The sequence below is a fragment of the Plectropomus leopardus genome, chromosome 24, assembly GCF_026936395.1.
Source record: "Plectropomus leopardus strain MGB_pleo_1.0 chromosome 24, ASM2693639v1, whole genome shotgun sequence".
NCBI lineage: Eukaryota > Metazoa > Chordata > Actinopteri > Perciformes > Serranidae > Plectropomus > Plectropomus leopardus.
The window spans coordinates 1046249-1064953 of record NC_142199.1 but is presented as its reverse complement, the minus strand read 5'-3'; the positions used below and the strand labels follow the sequence as shown (position 1 = coordinate 1064953).

Genomic DNA, 18705 nt, shown 5'->3' with positions numbered 1-18705 from the left:
AACATTGTAGATTATGGCATTACTAATGCATTATTTACTATTTGTTAGCAATAAAATAACTTATATGAACCAAAGTTTACTTCCAATTAACCATTTATTCGTAATGTGTTTTTTTTAAGTTTTGCCTTGCTTATTGTTGTTTTCCACTATTTGTTTTTGGCCCCAAAAACTCCCCTTAAGTCACAACCCAACAACGTATCCATACGACTGGTAATAAGAAATTTATTTTTCAACGATAACAAAGAACAAAATATTTCAAAAGCATATTCATATGTTACATCGACTGTACAGGGATCAGATGCCGTGTCCTTCACTCTAAATGACTCTGTAACGAGAGCTAACAAAAAGAAAAAGAAGAAAACTAGGAATATTTAGGTAATTTGATGAAAAAATATGAAATATTCCATGTCTAGGTACAAAATAGAAAAGAGATTAAGCTGATTATGGACTGATATTATACCCTGATACAGTGTTTAGGCCTCTTTTAACGCTCACAAAGTCATTTACAACAACAAAAACGTGACGGCGTCGCCATCGCTCAATAGCTAAACCTCGTGGCCTCTTTGGTTCCATGATTCGGTATAATACATCTAAACAGAGCTCGATTTTGCTTCTATAAAAATAACTTTTGTCAATGGCAGTTTCTGTTTATTTTTTATTTTTCTTACGACTTGTCACGCAGCTCCCCAGTGCAAATATTCTCACAAATATTCTTACGGCGGCGGGCGCAGTCGGGGGTCGGGCGTCGGGCAGGAGGAGGTAATGAGCAGGTATTTCTAAAAACGTGTAGCTGCTGGTGGCGCCTGTGAATGAGAGCAAAATAACACGTTTAACCTGAAAACATCAAAGTGATGTCAAAGTGACTGAAAGTGTGTCTCAAAGTGTGTTTCGGTGCCGAACTGGGAGCTCCACTGGGAACTCCACTGGGACGCTTTCATTTAGACTCCAAAATCACTGTTCGCGCAACACATCTGGGTCAAAGTTAGCCCCAGTTAGCCTCCTTTTATCCTTCACAGGCTTCACTTCATCACCACAGAGAGGAGGGAAAACTCTTCTTTTGTGGCGTTATTCAGTGAATATTTTCTCCTCTGCACAGTGAAAAAAAGGGTTTTACAGCTCAGAGAAAAACGTTGGCATTCTTCATTTCTGCAAACAATAAATGCATTTCATGTGTTTGTTTACATGCATCATATCAACTTTAAAACGGTCGCTTTTTACAGAGACGTTGTTGCATTTCTGGCTGGAATATTTCCACTAAAAGTTGTTTTTTACAGAGACAGGTCCTCTCAGGATAGTGCCACCAGAAAAAAGCTTGTTTTTTTTACCAAGATGTTGCGTTTTCTTGTTAGAATAGTGCCACAAAAAAGTTGTTTTTTACCGAGATATTGCTTCTTCTTTTTTTTAACCAGGATTGTGCCATGAAAGCGGTCGTTTTTACAGAGGCATAGATGCATTTCCTCTCCTGATAGTGCCACAAAAAAGTGGCTTCACACCGAAACATAGCTACGCTTCCTGCCTGGATAATGTCACAAAAACAGAGGAGTTTTTTCTAAGACGTTTGCAGGAACTGCAGTGCCACCATTGTTTTGTGGATTAGGTTTTTTGCTTTTGATTTTTAACACATGCCGCTCTATTCCAGACAAAACTGGCAGCTGAAAGCAACAAAAACACTTCTGTATCAGGTTTATTTTCTTATTTCGATGGTTCCCAACCTTTTTTTTTTTTGGCTCGTGAATTTCTAAAACAGTCAACTTTCTCCCACTTGCCACACATTTTACACAAGTTTTCATCAGTTCAACCAATTTGTGATTATTCCTTGGATGTTTTTCGGCCTGAAGACAAACGATTATCCAGTGAAATTTAAGAAAAAGATTTTTGGAATATTGAAAGAATTTAGTGAGATTAAAAACATATTTGCTGAGTTGAGAGACATTGCTTTGTAATAATGCATTGATGCATTAAAATGGACAGAGAAATGTGTGAAATGTGAAATTCCAGCTGCCGTCTTTGTTTGAAATGCATGAAAATCTATTTTTTATGCAGCAGTTGTGATCTTTTTGCAACCCTGACTCCTAAAAATATACGTTTATAGACTGATGCAACAGCAGAAATGTCCGCAGAGAAATATAATGCCACAGAGACGAGGATTTTTTCATACCTCAAAAGTAGCATTTCATGGACTGGAAGAAACATAATTTAAACACAAATTACATTTACAACAGAATATTTTTGGCAAAAACTGTAAGATAAATTTGATTTTGGAGGTATTGTCAACAGTTTTTAAAAGTTTTTTTAAATGTTGAGGTGGATTTGGGTCTTTTCGTTGCAGTCTGCGACTCCACCGACCAGAAACTCACTTTAATCCTCCCGCCTCTCGACCGCAGCCGCCCGCTGCTCGCCACTCTCACATTTCAAGTATTGCTGATAGTTTGTCAGAGGAGCTAAAGTTCAGCTTGTGTGGTTCTCGGGTAAATACTATACATTGCATAGCTCATGCGGCACTTATTTCTTTTTTTTCCGAAGGACCGTGGGCAGCAGAGCACCACGTAGGGCTCGTTAAAGGCATTTTTTAATCTGCAAGTGCTTTCAAAGTGTGCGTCGGGAAGTGCGAAGAAGAAGCTCCACCAAACTGAGCAATATGGCAACTTTTCACTGAAAATGGGATTTTTTTTAAAAACAATTGGATCAGCTGGAAGGAATCAAATCAGACGTTTTTCAGACAAAAAACGGATAAATGTGAGGTTATTTCCGATATTCTCTCATTCACTGAGAGCGGCCCACAGACTGTAGATAAAGAGTAAACAGTTCCCCAGAAAGTGAAGCCAAAATCAAAGAGCGCCCCCTCCATTCGAGCATATGGGACATGAGCCGTATTTTTTAAAAAATCCTTTCAGTCATTTTATGTCATTCTTATCATGCTGATGCTATTTGAATTTTTCATTTTCCAATAAGATGATTGATTTTGATTTTTTTTTTTAAACATGAGAACGGAAATGAAAGCAAGGAATGTCCTACAATTTGCAAGAAATTAGTCAGTTTTTATTTATTTATTTTTTAAGCGTCTTTAAGTGTAAGACTTCTATTTATAATTATTCATAATTATATATTTAGAATATTTTTTATAGAATTATTGTGAATTTTAAGCCATTTGGGTTTTTTTCGGGTCATTTCCTTTTTTGTTTTTTTACTTTGTCTTTTTTTTGTTCCTCATTTGAACAAAAATGAGTTAAAGTTGACAAAGTGATCTGAAAATGAGCTTGAGGGGAATCATTTAAATCTTCGAGACCTGAGCAAATGGGTTTAATTTCTTTGAAAACATGGAGGGAATGGTTAAAAAAATAATTAATTAATTAAAAAGCTAGGGGAAAATATCAAAAGCCTTGTTGTGTCCAATAATAATCATAATTATATATATATTAATTAGAGTAATTAATAATAATAATAATAATAATAATAATAATAATAATAGTAATTAATTTGCCCAGGATTCAGAGGGTTCGAGTCATGATTGACAGCTGTGTGTGCCAATCGATGAGCTCGTGATCAATGGCGAAGCTCAAAATTGGTCGTTCAGGAACTCGAGATGCTGAAACATCACCAGCACACGATGTTGGCGGCTGTATGTGGAATATTTTGGGTTGATTTTGGACGTATCGTCCATGTTTATCTGCAGTCTGTGGATCGGTCAGATGGACGATGGTTTTGGGAAACATGCAGCAGTGCTTTCCTCACAGTGAAGATAACGGAGAGAGAAGACCTCACATTGACGCGTCTTTTAGTCTTGGAGGATAATTTCACGGTTTGGTGACAGCGTCAGTGGAAACCACGCTGAAAAGTCTCCAGATAAATTTTTCCCGGTTCATGAGTGGACTGCGTCCTCGTGTGGAAGCCGCAGAGTTTATGAAAGACGTGGAGCCGTGAGACTGCTGGACAGAAGTGCTGCTCGTTAATGGACGTGTGAACGTTTTCAGTGCTCGTCCCCTCACACGGCTCTCTGAAGAGGCAGATCTGGATCCCCCCGACCCGGTCTGGGACTCCTCTAAGGCTCCTCTAGAGACGCTCGAGGTCAAGACCATGAAGAGTTTAACCCCAAAACTGCCAAACAAAAGTCCAACAGCCCGTCACATGATCGCATGATGCCGCTCTCTACAGCAGAAATACTCAACCTCAAACCAAAAACAACAGGAAGCCAGGGGCCAGTCTCAGGGGCCCCAAACATTGTTTAAGGATTTTAGGATGATGCTTGATTCTTGAATCAGGTGATTCTTGGATGTTGGGACGTTTCTGGGATTTGAGGACATTTTTTTGATCTTAGGTCATTTCTAGAATTTAGGGATGTTTTGAGGATTTGGGGAAGCTTCATGAATTTCAGGAAATTTCTAGGATTTGGGGACTTTTGTAGGATCTAGGCTCATTTTTTTGATTTTGGGATATTTCAAGGACTTTGGGATATTTGTGAAGTTTCAAGAATTTCAGGACATTTCTGAGATTGTTGGACATTCTGAGGGTTCGAGGACATTCTAAGGATTTTGGGATGTTTCTAGGATTTAAGCACATTTCTTGAGTTTTGGGACTTTTCTTGGATTTTAGGACATTCCTGGTATTTAAGGGTGTCTCAGGGTTTTAAAGAAATTACTAGTGTTTTGGGACATTAGTGTCTTAGCTATGTGTTTCTTTTGATCAACTAGCTCTATTTTGATGCTGTTTTATGCACTCTGACACCTTATGGATACTAAAAGGATAAAAACAATCACAGTGTCAATCACGTTACTTGAATTGGGAATTAAAAACTGGGTTGGGGGCCCCTGGCACCCTGTCAGGGGCTGTAAGTTGAGTATCAGAGCTGTAAAGATGAGTCACGTCAAGATCTTTACTATCCCAGAGACACTTAATGATGACTGTTTTCCAAAGATTTTGGAAGCGACCTCCTCACGTCCTTTTGAAGGAGACTGAAAGAGTCCACCAGCAGAGAATATAGATCAACAAACATAAATATATATACAAGTTTTGTGCAGGCATACATGAGAGTGTGTCGATATGTGTGGATGAGTTCGTGTGCGCATGTTTTTTTTTTTTCATCGTCCATAAATATTCTATATTCATTTTTTTGTTGTAGTATCCTGACTCTTGAGTTCCACCTTAAACAATCAGGCGCAGCCGCACTCCTCCACGATCATGTTGGGAACGTCCCGTTTGACGATGTTGTACTCGTCGTCGAAGTAGAGCATGGACATGGTGCTGAGCTTGGTGGGGATGCAGCAGGAGTTCATGGAGCCCGGGCTCATCCCCCTCATGCGGTACTGGTTCACCACCGCCGTGTGGAAGGACGAGGCAGAGCCGGGGACGCCCGCCATGTAGGCCGGGCAGTTCCCCTCGCAGTAGTTCCCAAAGTATCCCGACGGCGCTATGATCCAGTCGTTCCAGCCGATGAGCCGGAAGTCTATGTAGAACTGCTGGCGGCAGCACAGGCTGCTGCTGCCGTCGCACTCCAGCCCCCTCTTCCTGATGCGGTGTTTGCTGTCGGACTGCCGCGCCTGCACCACCAGGAAGGGCCGGTGGGACTCGTCATTGTGGTTGAGCAGCACGGGCACCACGCCCTCCGTCTCGCAACCCTCGCAGCGCACGTCCAGGTTCTGCCGCCGGTCGCCCTTCTCAAACACCATCCGGACGGCGTCAGTGAGCACGAAGGTGTGCCAGCTGCTGCGCTTCAGCTCCACGCGCTTCTCCACCAGGTTCCACTTGCTGCTGAGGCCAGGCTCCTGGTAGTACACCTTCACCGTCACCTTCCGCCGAGGACGCACCTCCAGAGGCGACGGCTGCACCTTGAAGTAGAGCCAGAGGGTGGCCTGCGTCACGTACAGGTTCTGGTTCCCCTCGCTGGAGATCAGGAAGAACAGGCTGGACTTGGACGTCACCATGTCGTCTGAGGGACAAAGACACGAGAGGGATTCATTAATGACAAAATAACACTCGAAAGACTCTAAACAACCACTGAAAACCGAACATCTGTAACAACTGGGAGCGTACAGATAAAGGTGTACCAGCTCTTGGTCATGTGGGACATTTTAAGGACGATCGGGTGAACTTAGGAACAGCTGAAAGTGAGACAACAGGCCCCGGTCTCCCCTCAGTTCAGGGTGGCAGCACAGATCCTGCGGACTGTGACAGGAAGGCGTTGGGCGCAGCGCCACTTGGCCTCTGAGTTGGCCCAAATATGAGAAGGAGGAGGAGGAGGGGGGCTTAAGAGAGCGGCACACAAAGGTTCAAAGGCTTTGCATTGAATGCTGCCTGAAAATGAGATCTTATGGAGCCTAACTGTCCTCACAATGAGGCCTGAGAGCGCGTCGCAGCGCCGGCTGCAGCGCGGGGCAGAGGCAGTAACAAACTGGAAGAATGAAGACGCAAAAAAAGATCATTTACGTGACATGAGCTGCTTCTCACAGGCTGCGAACGGCCCGACTCAAATGGTCAGAGGCTGTTTTTATTTGAGGAACCATTAAAAAGTTTGGAAGAGGAGCAAACTGATGGATTCAAACGCTCCAAAATCAACCAGAATCACCAACATGGTCGCCTGCCTCCGTGAACCGGTTGAGTTTGAAGGTGGACAGACAGAGAACATGATGATGTCACTGTTGACCTTTGACCTTTTGGATATAAAATTTCTTCACTTCGTCATTTTATCCTAGTAGACATTTGTGTGAAGTTCTGTCCTAATTAGAGTATGAATTCTTGAGTTATGGCCAAAAACATGTTTTGTGACCTTTGACCACCAAAATTTCATCACTTTATTGTTGAGTCCAAGTGGATGTTTGTGCAAAATTTGAGGAACTTCCCCCGTTGTATTCTTGAAATATTGTCTTCAATCAGACGGACACAAAATCACAGTGCCTTTTGAGCACCAGAATCTAAACAGATCAACCTTGAGTCCAAGTGGATGTTTGTGCCATAGTTGACAGACCTTCCTCAAGGTATTTTTAAGATGTGGCATTGATGAGGATAAGACAGACCAGGTCACAGTGAAATTTGACCATCAACTGCTAATCAGTTCATAGATGAGTCCAAGTTGACGTTTGTGCCAAATTTGAGGAAATTCCCTTTGGGTGTTTTTTTTCTTATCACGTTCAGGATAATGAGACAAATGCTAGGCAAATGTGACACTGACCTATGGCCACAGAAATCTACTGCGTTTATAATTTAGTCCAAGTGGACGTTTGTGCCAAATTTGAAGAGATTCTTTTATGGCCTTCTTGGGACAAGAATGAGACAAACCAGGTCACAGTGACCTTTTAGATCCAGAATCTAATGTCTTTTGAGATATTGTGTTCACAGGCGCATGGTCTCAGCACCTTGACCTTTGACCCCCAGATTCTAATCAGTTTATTCTTAAGTCCAAGTAGACCTTTGTGCCAAAGTTGAGGAAATTCCCATGAGGTCCATGTAGAGATATCATGTTCATGAGAATACGACAGATTCAAGGCTAAGGTAACCTTGACCTTTGATCGTTTAGTCCCAGTGTGCCAAATTCAAAGGAATTCACTCACTGCGTTTTTGAATACGTTTGCATTCAGGAGAATCAGACGGATGTTTTAATGGAAAACATAACACGAGTATCTCCGACACGGAAGCCTAAAAATGTGAAATTCATTCAACATCTGGTTATAAAGTCCGAATTTAGAATTAGATTATTCTCCTGCAACTTTCCCACAACATAAGAAAGCAGGAGAGCTGGAAAGAGTTTGGATGTGAGGAGCTGCGAGTGTTTCTGCAGTTCATCTCTTCATTTATGGAGCTTTGATGGTGAGCCTCTGAGCGAGCCAGTGCTCCCATTAAGCCCTGGATAAAGTTTTGATCTGGAGCAGAGACATGTAAATACCCTGAGAGAGTGCTGCTGGGTAATTGATGGTGATGAGGCGGAGGCGTCTCGGGCTGCTGTGTTTTACTTTTTCACCGAGCGCTCAGCGAACTCCGGCTTTTGATTTGACGACTCGAGCCGACGGACAGCTGTCAGGTGAAGCAGTTCAGAGTCGTTCATCAGGTGTGAACCTCCTGAACTCGGACAGGAGCCCAGAAATCGACTTTTTTATTTAATCAAAAGTAACAAAAGGCTGAAGGGACTGTTCTTTACTTATTATAGAAAGGGGTGGCTGGGTTTTTTTACCCTCCCTAAATCTACAAATATCTTCCTTGAGCCTCATTGAGTGACTCGGAGCATTGGAGGTTTGAAAATGATAATAATATATAATTTAATAATAATTTCTGTTTTCACAGTTTCTGGCTTTGATGAATTGTGTAATTTTGGTGATTTTTGTTTTAAATGACCCACAGGTTTGGGGGTTTAAAAAAATCTCAATAAAAAAACATTGTCAGTTTTTTTTAAAATCAGCAATACATTTTAATGGGAAAAAATAGGGTTTTTTTAATCACCAGAAATTGAGAGAAAAATCTGAACTGTTCAAAGAAAAAATTGCCAACATGCATACAAGTTTTCTTTAAAAATCAGGATTAAAATAAATACAAAACCATTTCAAGATGTAAACTCCTCTCTTGAGCCAATATAACTAATATAACTCCCTCCGCAGTGCTTTGAGAATTATTTGAGTTATAGATATTCTGTCTCCACTCAGCACTAATTATTAACAACTTCTAATATTTTTAACATCACTATTCATAATTAAAGTTTTAAAAAAGGGTTTTCGGGGTAAATGAGGTGCCTAAAAAAAAGCATCAAAACTTATCTTAATCATGAAAAAGGAGGACCCCCTCTGCAGAGCCCCCTCAGGTTTAGATCCGCCCCTGCTGAGAGGACACGAGGTCCAGCAACTAAACAGAACCTGGAAACGAGCAGCCGGGCGCCGTAAAGCTCTCACGACTCGACTGCATCAAAACAGAAATGCGCTCATCAAAGCGAAGCCCCCACGCGCATTACCTCATCCGTCACGGGACGAGGTAATCTCCGAGTCATTACTCAGCAGCTCGGGATGTGAGATCACACACGGCTGCAGATTAGAGCGCCGCGAGCACCCGGGCGCCATGACAAAAATCAACAAGTCAAGTGCCTCCAAGCTGAAAACAAAGGTCAAGTTTGAGCTGCAGGTGCAGGTTTCACAGCTCCGTCAGCACGTCCTCCATCACGCCACGAAAAGCCCAAACCGCACGCATCAAAGACCCTTTACTGTGGACATAAACAGCCAGAGCGCCCCAAAAAATACAGTTTGTACTCTGCGTCCCTACTTACCCTGAAAAACGTCTCTTTTTTAAAGGTTAATTGTGAATTAAAGTTGAAGAAAACGTCAGTATTTTTGTTAAAGTGGAGGATTGAAATTAAGTACATTTAGTCAAGTTTAAGTTTGGACAGATTATTAGATCCAGAGCGTTTTTAAAAAGGAGGAGACATGTCAAATAACTATTTAAGCACTTTTATTTTGGCTTCAGGGAGGACCTTCCAGCTTTAAATGGCTGCATCTTGAAATTATTTTACTGTTGATTTTTAAAGAAAATATACCTGGAGGTTTGGAAGGCAAGTTTTGTTTTTTGGTGATTTTTTTCTTTTCTTTAAAATTTTGTCAATTTTTAAAGCAATTTTGATATCCTTTTTTTTCTTCAAACATTTTTGGCTTTTTTTGGTCCTTTTTTTCTGTTTCTTGTTAAATTTGATTGGTTTTAAATAAATGACTTTTCTTGAAATATTTTTGGTATTTTTTTCCTTTAAAAAATTGATGATTTTTTTTTTTTACTTTTTAAATTTTGGGTGATTTTCAAACAATTTTGACTATTGTTTTTAAACATTTTGTGTGTGTTTTTTGTGATTTTTTTTTTTTTGTTAGAAACGTCACATTTAAAATTGCCAAAATTACACCATTTAACGTAAGAAACTGTAATTCGGGAAATAATCATGAGATTTTCAGGTTTCGGATGAACACTTCATGTGTGAGTCACTCAGGGAGACAGAAAACGAACAGCCCCCCCTCCTCTGATAAATACAGAACAGACCTGGTCTTCAGTTTGAAACTGTATATAAATGTTTAAATTTGGGGATATTTCTGAAACATTTGGGCCTCGTACGCCGCCGCCGTGGAGGAGGATGGTTAATTGACGCTCTGAGGGGGATGAATTTGTCACAGGCGAGCAGCTGCTTTGTCTGAGATGGTAATGAGGAGGCTCCTCACATGAACTCCAGGAAAAGATAAACTCGGAGCCGGAGCGAGGAGGAGTCGAGGACGACAAAACGACATTTCCAGGCATCAAAACAAAGCTGGAACTGATCTGAAATCAGCCGAGCATCAAAGAAAGCAGCAGCTGCTCTGAGCGGCTCCACCTCGCAAATATTTAGGTTTTGATTTCTTTCTGGTGACGAATGTTTTAGTGAGAAATAACAGGCGGGTAAATAAAGCGCAGCGTGCTGCGGCAGAGAGCGGGAAACTTCCCAAACTCCACTTTGTAACAAAGCTACACGTACACCAACAGCAGCGTCACGCTCCGGCTCTCACGTGGTGCTGCAGGAACATTTTCACGTTTTCGGCACGAATCTTCTCTGGAAATCTGCGGCTGCAAAAACGCTGACTCACTTCTTGTTTTTGGGCCACAAAAGTCACGTGCATGATGTGGTCAGCGTTCAGATGATATTTAAAGAAAACATGGAAGTTTTTTTTCTTTTAAATAATACATTTTTTCTTACTTTCAACACTTTTAGGTTGTTTTTTTAAATTAAAGTTTTGGTGATTTTTTCTTTCATTTTTTGGTCTGTTTTTCTTGTTAACATTTTTGTCTTATTTCCTTTTTTCCTTTTTTTTTTGGTGATTTTTTAAAAAATTGGGGGAATTGTTTTTCTTTCAACATTTTTGGTGATTATTTTTCCTCTAAAGCTTTTATTGATTTTTACAAAATGACATTTTTTTCCCTTTCTTAAAAATGTGATTTCAGGTGAAGCTTTTCAAACTCTTTCTCTTCCAAAAATGGCGAATGATTTTGAGGAGTTTGCATCCTACGCTGTAAAAAAACACTTTGCTTTAACTTAAAAAAGCTTGTGTCTGGGCTGCCTTCAAATCTTAAGTAAACTGAATTTGAGAGGACAAGTTGAGATAAATTTGTAATGATTCAGCTTTTCTTCTCAAATTCAGTCAACTTCAAAATTTAACTCTTTTACAACCGGATCAACATCAGTTTCCTTGTGTTGTATTCAGACACCTTTCACTGGCTTTTAAACCAAAAAACAATCACAAGAAAAAATGTAAAGAAAAATCACCAAGGATTTGTAAAGAAAATAATAATAAAAATAATAATAGTAATAATAACCAAAACTCTGTAAAGTTTTAAGGCAAAGAAAATCACCAAACACTTTAAAAGCTGAAGAGAATAACAAAATTAAATATATATATCACTAAACATTTTAAAGAAAAAAAATAATTACCAAAAATTTTAAAAGAAAAAAATAATTACCAAAAATTTTAAAAGAAAAAATGAATTACCAAATATTTGAAGTGGAAAAAAATACCTTTTTTTAAAATTTGGGTCATTTCTTTTTTTCTTTAAGATGTTTGCAGAATTTTTAAAAATGTTTTTTTGTTTTTGTTTTTTCATTGAAAAATTTAGTGATTTTTTTAAGAGAGGAAATTTTCCTTTACATATTTTTGATTTAAAAAATTTCTTTAAAATTTTTGGCAACTTTTTTTCTTTGAGAAGTTGTAATGTTTTTTATATGAAAAACTATCTTTCCAAACCTGCAGGGCTGCCTAAATCCCACCTGAGGGGACGTGAGTTTCTTCACTAACATTTAAAGCCCTAAAACAGAAGAAAAGTTGGTTTAAAAATTGGCTCAAAAAGCTCCAGAAGCTGCTAAACTGACCTTTTAATGAGATTATTTTGGACCTAAATGCGTCAAAAACAAGCTGTTGATTTGCACTAAACTAACAAACAAACCAGCAAACACTGTGGACACACACACACACACACACACACACACACACAGAGTGAATTGTAATGGGGTGCCAGGCTGCAGGGTTTAGCCCGTCAATCTGCATTCAGGCTGCACGACGGCCGACACAAAAGCTCTGACCTTATACTGAGGGGACTGATTCACTCACACACACACACACACACACACACACACACACACACACACACACACACACACACAGATGCATGTATACGCCAACGCAGACACCAAACTCCCATAAAGACATGACAGAGACACAAAGGACACATGTCGGAATGGACACACGTTGGCGGTCACGGCGACGTGTTGATGTGCAAAGCAGATGTTTTGCTTCGGAGCGGACGCGCGCACGTGGGCGAAGCAGGTGGCGTCGTTGATCATTTTCAGCTCCTTTCAGAGTTAAATAGTTCCTGGGAGCTTTGTCGCCGTGCCACGTCCCCGCTGACAGCCGCTCAGTGCCGGTAACGCGGCCAACTGGCAGGCGCGGCGGCGAGGTGGAAGGTCCACGACACGGAGACCACAGAGAGACAAACATGTGGGACTGAAAGGCTCTCAGCGGGGAGCGAAACCTCCGCCGACACCGAGCAAAGAGCCGCACGAGTTTATGTTTGTGTGTGTGCTCTTCTGGGAAAGTGAGCACAGCACTGGGGAGGACGCCAGGACGCCAGGACGCCCACACGTCCAGCTTTCACTGCAGCACTTGAATGCCGCGAGCTTCAAATATATCAAAAGAAACTTCAAACTATCAGCTGCAGATAAACCAAACTACCTCTGACACTTCTCTGATCAATAACTTTCCAAGTTTGACAACAAATATAAGAATCACAAGTTTTAATGGCCCCGTCAGGGGGCCAGGTGGCCCCCCAAACATTTTATAATTCACAAAAAATAAAGTGATTGACACTGTGAATAGTTTTTGTCCTTTTCGTCTCCATAAAGTGTCAGAGACATAAAACAGCATCAAAACAGAGCCAGAGGAGGATCCCCCACACCCCCGACAGAGGACACAGCTGAGACACTGATGTCCTAAAATCACAGAAATGTTCTAAAATCCTAATACTTAGAAACCTCTTAAAATCCTAGAAAAGTCTTTAAATCTTAGAAACATCCCAAAATCCTAGGAATGTCCTCATTCAAGTCTGAAAGATTTTTGTTGATAAAGTCTAAGAAATGTTCTAAAATCCCACAAATGTCCTACAATCCTAGACATATGCTAAAGTCCTAGAGATGTCCTAACATCCTAGCGATGTCCTAACATCCTAGAAACATCCTGAAGTCCTACAAATGTCCTAAAGTCCAGGAAGTGTCTCGAATCATAAAAACGTCGTAAAATCATGCAAATGTCACGAAATCCAAGAATCCTGCTGAAGTTGCAGCGACTGACCCCTGGATTTCTGTCATTTTGTAAAAATTATAGGACAAAAGAAAGTTTTCAAAATCACAAGCTTTAATGTTTCTCCAGACGCTCTGAGCAGCCGATTGACATAATGCAGCTGAATCCACGCTTAAAAAGCCAAATAATCGCGAAAAAAATCGCCTCTCTAAAGTCTCCGTAACCAAACTACGTTCAAAATTCTTAGGTTTTTTTGCTCGGTCACTCTAGATGTTAACGTCCTCTTTCCACGTTTGCTAACACCTGAAAAATCACAAGATTTCCCGTCCTTCCGAACTCTGTAACAGCAGCATCAGCAGATTCACGAAATGCAGCAAAATCCAGGTTTAAAATCCAAATTATAGCAAAAGAAACCAGCTTCCAGCTCTCTGCAAAATTCCTGCGATTCTTTGATTAATCGCTGTAGATGATGATCTTTCCTTTTCAAGTTTGCAAAAACGATTTCATGTTTCTTAGACGCTCTGAGCAGCCGGCTCACAAAATTCAGCAGAATCTACGCTGCAAAAGCCAAGTCATCACAAAAAAGGGCTCTCTAAACTCTGCGTACACAAAACCACATTGAAAATTCTTGTTTTTTTTTTGCTTGATCATTCTGCAGAATAATATCCTCATTCTGTCTATTATTCATTTATTTATATTTCATTTTACTTTTGATTTATATTTCCTTTTATTAATGTATTTCCTGATACGTTTGTCCAAGTTTTCAAATGATTAAAAAACCCAATCCTAAGTTTGCTAACAAATGCAGAATCACAGCCTTTAATGTTTTTTTCCACTTGCTTTGAACAGAAACATCCGAGGATCCGTCAAAGGCAGCAGGATTTCAGCTGTAAAATCAAAAAACAGCTCTTCAGCTCTCCGTGCACCAAACTGCATTCACCTCTGCGCTTCTCTGCTCGATCATTCTAGACGATAACGCCTTTCTTCCTCTGTGGACGGATGTAAATGAAATGAAAAGCTCCCGATCAGCAGCTTCAGACGACACCAAACAAGGTGATGAGCTGGACTGAATCCGCTCCTGCGGGCGTCTGCCCGACTCCAGGGGCCAGCAGACGCATTAGAGCCTGACTAACCAGCACACGATGACAGACCCGCGTTGCTTTTTACAGTCAGCATGAAAAGAGTTTCTTAAAAAGTATTAATAGAGATTTGGGAATTGATATCTTCACCAAACCTCGTCGACAGCAGCCGCGCGCCCAGTCCCTGCTTTTATTTTGGCGGGTTTTCAGGCCCCTGTATCAACATCTGTTGAGCATCAGGAGCGTCTCTGGGTTGTTTCTCATTCAGTCGATATATAAAGACACACTTTACACACACACACACACACACACACACACACACACACACACACACACACACTCACACTCACACAGCCGAGCAGCACCTGATCCATCAGCTACATGCATCAAAAATCTTTTCACAGATTGGATTTCACAAGTCCAACAAGTGTCCGGCTGCTTTTTATGAGCCTGCAGAGCGTCGTAAAGACGCGCCGACACTAACCTGCAGTTAGATTTAAGTCTCAGCTGCTTTTCTCATCGCTCAAAACGTCATTTCACACAAGACGATGGCCACTTTTCTCTCCCTGCAAAGACATGCTTCTGCAAATACCACCTTATATTCTGTTTAAAGAAAGTGGCAGAAATCTATGAGAATTTTAAAAAATCCTAGTTTTGCTGAAATGAGTTGACACTGCGGTGTCACGTTTGCATGATTTCTTTTGAGAAAATCTGTGAAAAAAATTTAAGATGTTTAGACTTTTGACCCTCAGAGAAACCTAAATTTGTGCAAAAATCTGTGATAATGTTCAAATTTCGCAGGAAAAATTACCCCTACATGGGGGGGGGGTGGGGGGGGGGGGTTTGAAGAAAAGTAGTGGAAAACTATGAAATGTAACTGATATTAAGTCAAAGTCTCATGGTAGAGTTGATACATTTTTGTCAGAAAAACTTTAACTTTCGCAAAATTTTTCCAATTTCTCAAAAAAATCAAAATGTTTCTTATTTTTCCTGAAATTAGTCGAAGCTGCAGTGGCAGATTTTTCTTTTTGTGGTTTATTGTAAGAAAATTTGTGAGGAAAAAAAGTTAAATTTAATAAAAATAATGTGGAAGTTTGATGTTACAAGTGTCTCATTTTTGTCACTCCTCTTCAGAAAATCTAAAATTTGAGCAAAAATCTAGTTTCAATATCAAGTTTTTTTCAAATTTCTCAAGTTTCAAGTTAGAAATTTCAGATTTTTGTCACTCAATCTATGTGAATTTTCAAATATATCAAAAAATCATGTTTTGTTGTTTTGACTCTACCATGGGAAATCTTACTTTGAGAAAATTTGTAAAAATGTTTATCGCTATAAGTGTCATTTCTCCTCAGAAAAACTTAAATTTATGCAAAAATCTACAATTTGGGGGAGGGGTCTTACTTTCCATGGCTAGTTTTGAGAAAATGAGCGAAAGATGTTGAATTTAATTGCATCTGGAATTAGAAAAACTGGTGGAAATGTCATTTCTCTTCAGAGAAACTTAAATTTCTGCAAGAAAGAAGATTTTTTTACCCTCCACAGGAAGATCTCACTCTTCTGTCTTGTTTTGAGAAAATTAGCGAAAAATATAAAAAAAAATATATCAGGTGGACGCTTATCGTTAGAGGTGTCATTCGTCTTCAGAAAAACTTTAATTTCTGCAAAAATCTTCAAAAATGTAAACTTTTTCAATTAAAAAAACAAACTCAAAGACGTATTTCCCCTTAAATAAGGTGACCCTCCACAGAGGGAGCTTCCTTTTTATATTCTGTTTTAAGGAAACTGTAATTTAAATCGTGATCAGGTGTCGGTTTCCCGTCGGCAGAGTGGATTTTTGGGGGTAAATCTTGACTTTGAGGCCGTCACGCACCTTTCTCTGCGAAGCTGATGATCTCGGAGCTCTCCTCCAGGACCTCGTTGCTCATCGGGTGTCCGTCCAGGTTCGGGATCTCCACCCTCCCGTCCTCGCGCAGCTTCCCGGCGTGCAGCTTCCGCAGCGCCGTCACCATGGCCGCCTTGGACACCGGGTGCGTGATGTTGGGCCTCTCCCGCATCTGCAGCCGGCTCAGGATGTGCCTCTTGACCGCCTCCAGGAAGTCCACGTTCAGCCGGCCGGACTCCGGGTCCTCCGGCTGAGCCACGCCGCAGGACGCGCAGGTATCCCGGGACGCCGTGTGCGCCTCCGCCTCGGTCCCGGGCGCGGCGGTGCAGCGGATGGAGAGGACGCAAGCCACGAGGAGAGCCAGTCGGAGGAGACAGATACTCATTTTCTGTCTGAGGAGGACAAGAATCACTTTTTTCTCTCTTTTTGGGGAGTTTTAGGAAGAACCGTGCAGCAGCGGAGCTCAGTGCCGAGCTGTCTCCATGCGTAACGGCTGCAGCTCAGTTTGTTTCCATCCACCGTGCAGGAAGCCCTCCTCTCACATCGTTATCTGGAGCTCTTTGGTCAGAAACAAAAGCAAGAAGAAGAAGAGGAGAGAAGGCGAGTCCTCCTGTTGTTGTTTGGGTTTTTTTGACTCTTTTTTGGAGATTAAAACAGCATCAGCAGCAGCAGAAGAAAACGCGTCCTGCTTTCATGAATCAGCCCAGATCTCCGTTTGACATATTCCACATAATCCATCTTTAAATTCAATCCATCACACACACGAAAATATCCCCACTTGTTGTCGGTTTATTCTCCGCTGCGCTGCTGCCGGAGTGCCGCTGCGCAATCACGAGGAGGAGGAGGAGGAGAGGGAGGAGAGGGAGGTGTGCCGGGGAGCGCACCGAGGAGCGTTTCCATCCTGGCGCGTCTGAGACTCCAGAGCCGCCACACACCGAAAAGTTTTTATACAGAGGGGTCCGGATCAGCGGGGCGGGGCCACGGAGGGGCGGGAGAGGGGCGGTGTTAACGCACCTCCCGAGGAGGAAGCACCGAAGGAGTCCCGGAGGAGCCGCGAGAAACCGGACTGATGCAGAGCTGCTGTCGCCACAGACGGAATACACGTCTGCAGCTTTTTTTTGTTTGTTTAACACCTTTCATAGTTTGCAGAGTTTTATTTTATTTTATTTTATTGTTGCTAACGTAATTTTTTTTGGTTTTTTTTGCACTTACTTCAAACCAAAAGGAAGTTGCAAATATGACAGTTTATTTATTCATGTATTTATCTTTTCTTTTTTTTCACCTCAAGCCCTATTTATTTATTTATTTATTTATTTATTTATTTTAAATTGAATAAAACACGTTTTGTTTTTGTGCGTGTTTGATATTTAATGACGTGGAAATTTCTTCAGTTCAAATTTATTTGGACAGGTCCAAAAACAGTTATTTTTTTTAAAGGGACTTTTGTAAAATCTGGATGATTCAAGTGATGAAACAACCAAATTACACACATTTGTGAAATGTAAATTTGGCCAAAAGTATGTGGACAGCTAAACGTTGCACTCGCATGTGTCTCATGTGACGTTCTGTTCAGTTAAAGTTCAATTTAGTCTGATATTTGCATGTTGAAATGTGGCCAAAATTGTGTGGATACTTTGAAACAGTTAATCTCTAAAGTAAGTTTTGTAGATGAAACGACCAAACGTCATAGCTGAAGTTTATTTGCTCCTTATGACCCTGAAAAAGACGTCCGCGCACGGACAGGACCCGAGCCTTTCAGTCAAATCCAGCACGATCCGCAACAGCTCCGACTGAAGAGTGCGTCCCAAACGACATTTGTTAGTAAAAACTGTGAAACCAAATCAGCTCGTCACAACAGCAGCCAGACAGGCCCAGCCGAGGTGACCTTTGACCTCTCAGCTGCTGATTATCATACGGCAAAAACACGGAGTGTGAAAACAGGTCAGGTCTGTTTTTAACCCTCGTTTGACCCTGTTTTTACCGAAATCAGTGTGATTATTCTGCCGTGATTCATGCAGAACTCTGAACATTTCCGAAACTACTGAATATGTTTTCAAAAACAAAACATATGTGATGAAGTTAAAGTGGACTCAGAGGGGATTTAAAGTGAAAGTTAAATGCTGGTTTAGTTTGGTTCCATCACTTAAAGGTGATCAGTCTGTTTGATCAGCAATGACAAAGTAATCAAACAGCGCCATCTTTGTTCCAAATACTGAACTACATTTCAAACCTGGAAAAGTCACATTATTTCATTATTATTTCCACACAAAGAAGGATTGAGCTCCTTTTTTGGTGTTTTTGTAAGATGTTTAGAAAATCTTATGAAATACACGAAATATGACAGTGGGAGACACAAAATTAGAAAACTGGGATCAAGAGTAATTTATTTCTGAATATAAAAACAAAGTGGTTATTAAATCAGAAGACGTAATTCTCTATTTTGTTGAACAACGTTAAAATTTGAGCTAGGGTCAAAATT

The 18705-nt window shown here is 40.8% G+C and overlaps 1 protein-coding gene across 1 annotated transcript; it reads right to left on the bottom strand.

Moving 5' to 3' along the window:
• Positions 1-202: 202 nt before the first annotated feature.
• Positions 203-17133, bottom strand: LOC121962813 (inhibin beta B chain). The gene is made up of 2 exons (XM_042513119.2): positions 16215-17133; positions 203-5923 (listed from the first exon to the last, which is right to left on the bottom strand). The coding sequence occupies exons 1-2, from the start codon at positions 16609-16611 to the stop codon at positions 5148-5150; spliced, it is 1173 nt and encodes a 390-aa protein (XP_042369053.1). The 5' UTR covers positions 16612-17133; the 3' UTR covers positions 203-5147.
• Between the last annotated feature and the right edge of the window lie 1572 nt (positions 17134-18705).